Source organism: Lactuca sativa, chromosome 3, assembly GCF_002870075.4.
Source record: "Lactuca sativa cultivar Salinas chromosome 3, Lsat_Salinas_v11, whole genome shotgun sequence".
NCBI lineage: Eukaryota > Viridiplantae > Streptophyta > Magnoliopsida > Asterales > Asteraceae > Lactuca > Lactuca sativa.
In genome coordinates this window covers 29980015-29984963 of record NC_056625.2, presented here as the reverse complement: position 1 = coordinate 29984963, position 4949 = coordinate 29980015, and the positions used below count along the sequence as shown (strand labels likewise).

The window sequence follows — 4949 nt, the reverse complement described above, 5'->3', positions numbered from 1 at the left end:
TTTGAGTTTATACTATAAACATTTAATTTTGTAACCGTGGTTTCCACGGATTATAAACTAATCTACTCTAATAAATGAAAATCGTTTTACCACATGTTACACTCTCAATGATTTAGTCACATGTCATTTTGTGGTTATTTTCAATTAAATTTTTTTCACATGACATTTTGTGATTTTTTTCATTTTATCAAATTCCACATAATATTTAATGTAATAATTATAATAAATGTAATAATAAATACATATCAATTTTATTAATTGACTTTCTTTTTAATTTTAGAATCTATAAATTAAAACCATATTGGTTTCCTTTGTTTATTTATCTAAATTATTTGTTTAAATTTTAAAAAAAAATACACATTAATTTTAATAATTCAATATTTTCTAATTTTCTTATAAATTTAAACTTTTAAATGTTTAGAATTTCATATTTAATTTTTCTTTTAAATAAACTCATGTGATACATGTTTTTTACACTTAATATCATAAAATACAAGTGTAAAAACTCATAAGAAATTAACATGTAGCAAAATGGATTTTTCATTTATTAACAATAGATGGTCCATTTGGTGTAACTTCTTTTTCAGTTTTGATCCAAGGGTAGATTTGTCATATTAAAAAGTTTCACACGCCAAAAAATAGATTTAGCAAAGACGGGGCCAACCGTACTTGATTTTGAAACCACAGGGACCACTCCCGTAACATCCTCATAACATCTTAAATTAGATTCAAATTTGGCAATCACAAAATCACAACTTCACACGCATTTTCAAGTTTCAACAACTCTTACAAAAGCTATGTAACCCCTAACCTTTAACTTTCATTCTCTCTAGAAAAAATAAGCAATTCTGATTTAAAACAATTTGGAATTTTTTTTATGCCTTCTCTTTGACACTAATAATATATTACAGATTAATTTCTTAACTTTGTGAAGTCATTCAGCTGGCAGTTGTAGCAACTCTCGTATACCTTGTGAAACCTACAGTAACCAAAACAAGTATCATTCAACAAAATGGTTCAAATATTTCTACTGGAATGGCATAATTGTAATTATAGTGACCCTTGTTTTAGGGTTAGGTTGTGCTTAACAGTAAACTTTTTTTGGAGCTTAAATGGGTTCACAAGAAAAACTTACCATCTTAATTTGAGCTTTGATTTGTGCAATGAGACGAGTGTATTCCTCAATTTGCCTACATAAAATCGCAAGAAATTAAATATCCTCCTACCTATTGATCCTACCAATCCTCCTACACATTTAAATGATGACATGTGTCCTATTAGTATCCTAAAATATCCTTAAATCTCATTAAATATTACACATGTCACCATTTCATTGGTTAGGAGGATATGTAGGAACAAAAAAAGGAGGATATTTAATTTCTCTAAAATCGCAATACATTAGAGAAGATAAAAACACAAAATTGAATTTTCTTTTTTTTTTGTTTTTTTTTTTTTAAAAATAAAACCTAGCAAACTTTTCTTCTCTAGCTGGGATGATCTTTAAAGCCTCAGACCAAGTGAGCTCTACATGAAATCCAAGGCCAACATCTACAAATATGTGGCGTGTATCAGGTCTGCATACATCAACAGTTTTTAGCATAAACTTGAAGTAATGTCTATCAACTATCAACTAAAATCAGATTTAATAAGTTATGGAATACGTACACATCAGCTTGTGCGTATACTTCAGACCCAAGATTGACCATTGACCTGAGACTTGTTACACTATTCTTTTCAAGACTCTCCAGATTTCTTCTAAGATCTGAGCTATACAAATAAATGGTGTCAAGTGAAATCTCACAAATTAGATAAATTATCACGTGCTTGTGCAATGATTTTAGAGAAAGTGAATTCAGTTGTTTTAGAAGCAAGAAAGTGAAGGATACAAGACTTTTTGTTGCTCAAAAACTTTGTCCCTGCAATATCAATAGAAATCAAATTAGGGTTTATCATACTAACTCCTGAATGTGTGTATTATTAAGAAGGCTTGAAATCAGAAACTTTGTACCTTTCACCAATGGCTCGAACAAGGTCAGGTTTCAAGCGGCGATCAACAAATTCCTCAAATCTTTTTATTTTTTCTTCCGTGAGTCTATCTTTATCCATTTAGCTTCTAACCAAATTAAGATATGGCAAAAAAAAATCAACTTATCTATAGGTGTGAATAATCCATATTACAACGAAAGATTAATACATATTCAACTCTTCAAATGTGCCAATAAGAGGTGCACATACATCACTTTAACGAGAGATCATTAGAGCCTGATCCTTTATTACTTTTATGAGTTTTATCAAAAGAGGATTTCATTTAAGCATTTCATCAAATGGTTCATATGCAAGTAAAGTACAAACATGTTGAAAAAATAGCTCTTGTACTGATAAACTACAACGGACTTGAAATTAGATAAAGAAAGAACAAAAATTGAAGGGAAAGAAGCGAGAGCTGATAAACTACCATCGACTTTTTCATACAAATATCTAAACCATGGTCGACTTTAGGGGTTGCAGTAGATGTAATGTAATAAAAGGTAAACCTTCATCATCAAAAGGCTCCATCATCCATGTAAATGTACTGTAAAACATTCTTTCCACTAATCCCCAACATCAAATTAACAAAAAAAGATTTTGAAATCAAAGCATCACGGGCTGTTTGGAAATCAGTATAAAGACCCCATCGAAAAATCAGCATAAATATTACAGGGGCAGTTTGGAAATCGATTTCCAAGATGGTTCCATGGAAATCGACTTCGGAGATGGAGAAAAAAAAAAGGTTCATTCAGATATGGTTCCATGGAAAACGTTCATTCTAAGATGGTTCCATGGAAGTCGATTTCAAAGCTTGAAAAGAAAAGCTTACCGGTGGCGCTGGCGGAGGAAGGCGTTGGAGTGGCGGCGCTGGCGGAGGAAAGCACTGGAATGGCTGTGAGTGGAGTTGGGGTTCGCTCAAGGAGTTCGATGACGGAGAGAAGAGATGGACACTTTGTGTTTTCTTGGATGGCTGCGAGAGGAAAAGAAAGGACGCGGTCGGTAAGGTTTCTTTCATTCACATGTAATTAACATAGAAAATTACAAGTTTAGAGAAATGTTAATTATTTACCGGCAAAAAGAAAAATCAAAATTCATTTTTAGCCATTAAAATCGTAGATGAATTATGCTTATTGCAATTTTGGCAAGCTATTGTGAACACAAGTGGTTAAAGTATAAATGTGTTTTAGCCACTTATACGTTCGTAGATGGCTTTTTCTTTCGCTATATAAAAACTTTATTTCCCCCATAAAATCACATATGGACTAAAGCCAATATCCTCTCCTTTTCAACTGCAAAACAACCTTATTATATATAAACTTTTACAAAAATTATTAATTTAGTTGTTATTTCTTTGGAATTTTTTTTAAAACCTCTCTAAAAAATTTTCAATTTAATTGTTACCATATTATCGGGATTGTTTATGAAATCGTCCATAATCGCATATGGGTTAAGAAAATCGTTTCCCAGAGAGTTTTCCAACAAAAAGAGTGAAAATGAACAAAAAAATTATGTTTTTATAGTAGGCTAGGTTTATTTTCGCAGATGGACTGATATGTTCGCAGATGAACTAGTCCATCTGCAAATGTACAAGTCGCTGAAGCACGGGTTGTGCTTTAGCGGCTTGTACGTTCGCAGATGGACTAGTTCATCTACGAACATAGGCAGTCCATCTGTGAAATTGATGGTTAAAAATACAATTTTGGTTTTTTTATATATTTTCCACAAAATAATTAATATTTTCTGCTAAATTTATAATTTTCTCAACTTAATATTCGACCCAACAAGACGGAAAATTAAGATTTTTTTCATAGTCTTGATAACCTCTTCACGGAGTCATTGAGAAACTACTAAACAACCTCTTATTTTAATTTATATTTGAAAAACAATAAATAATATTTTAAATAGGAAATATGTTTAATGTTCAAAAAGGCTACCAAACTTTTTACATGGTAAATATTTCCAAGTTAGCCATTACACAAGAAAATTAAAGATTTAATCATTAATGTAAAGTTTTAATCATTTAATTGGTTTGATGGTTCAGTTGTTTTGACCGGTTTTAAAAACTAGAAAAACCGAATGATGTAACATCCCGACTCCCAGGTATGACATTTGATTATTTTGTTTATTTTTGACAGGGCAACTCGACGAGTTGTGGAGCACCAACTCGCCGAGTAGAGACTATTATGGTCGCGGGATTTTTAGAGTCTACTCGACGAGTATGAGCTGTGTGAGGAAACCCTAAATTTTTTGGGTTTGTGTCCTATTTAAAGGACCTTAAGCCCTCATTTCTGCCACCCTTGTCACCCTACTACACTGTGAGAAACCCTAATCGAGTTGTAACCTTGTGTGAGAGAAAGAGAGGCTAATATTGTGGGTTTTAGTGCATTCTTGGAGGAGAGTTGAAGAGCAAGAGACCTTGGACGATAATGAGCTTTTGGATCTGGTGTTCTTCGGTGGTTAGCTTCTGTTCGGAGGTAAAAGTTGTTATCTTGACCATTTCTTTTGTTAGATCTCATTCTAGGGAGTTTTAGGGTTTTCTCTCATCCATCTTTTGGTTATTGGGTCATTTGAGCATGTTATGAGATTTAAATTGTCACACCCCAAAACCAGAACGGCGGAAACGTTCTGGGGTGGATGACGTCATGTCAAGTATCACAACACATGCATTATAGTAATCAAAGTACAACAACCATTGCATTAATAGTAATAGTTTTACATGGTTTACATTACAATACATCAAAGTAATACAGGTAATAATAATAGGTGCAGCTTGGTACTAAACTGTCTTCGTCAGAAGCTCCGGGGATGTACCTGTCTAATGCTGACCTGAGAATACAAGTTATTTGAAAAGCGAGTATCAGCATTTTTACAAATGCTGGTGAGTTCATAAGTATTTAGTGTCATTTTATTCAAATAACTTT

General features: G+C 32.5%; 1 protein-coding gene across 2 annotated transcripts; it reads right to left on the bottom strand.

The window, feature by feature from the left end:
* Nucleotides 1-704: 704 nt before the first annotated feature.
* Nucleotides 705-3033, bottom strand: LOC111915625 (uncharacterized). Of its 2 annotated transcripts, none has more exons than XM_023911275.3 (7): nt 2858-3033; nt 2009-2110; nt 1887-1916; nt 1666-1767; nt 1467-1574; nt 1136-1190; nt 705-979 (listed from the first exon to the last, which is right to left on the bottom strand). In XM_023911275.3, exons 2-7 carry the CDS (start codon nt 2104-2106, stop codon nt 935-937), a joined length of 438 nt encoding a protein of 145 aa, XP_023767043.1. In that variant the 5' UTR covers nt 2107-2110; nt 2858-3033; the 3' UTR covers nt 705-934. The 2 variants fall into 2 exon arrangements, with proteins under 2 accessions (XP_023767043.1, XP_023767035.1); XM_023911267.3 differs by having other exon boundaries at nt 2009-2113; nt 2858-3032.
* Between the last annotated feature and the right edge of the window lie 1916 nt (nt 3034-4949).

What these genes read in the sequence shown, in the direction of transcription:
- LOC111915625 (XM_023911275.3), bottom strand. Translation starts at nt 2,106, where the DNA reads ATGGATAAAGATAGACTCACGGAAGAAAAAATAAAAAGATTTGAGGAA. An exon ending in TTTGAGCAACAAAAAGTCTT is followed by an intron (nt 1,768 to 1,886) that starts GTATCCTTCACT and finishes TTATTTGTATAG; the next exon opens with CTCAGATCTTAGAAGAAATC. An exon ending in TCAAAGCTCAAATTAAGATG is followed by an intron (nt 980 to 1,135) that starts GTAAGTTTTTCT and finishes TGGTTACTGTAG; the next exon opens with GTTTCACAAGGTATACGAGA.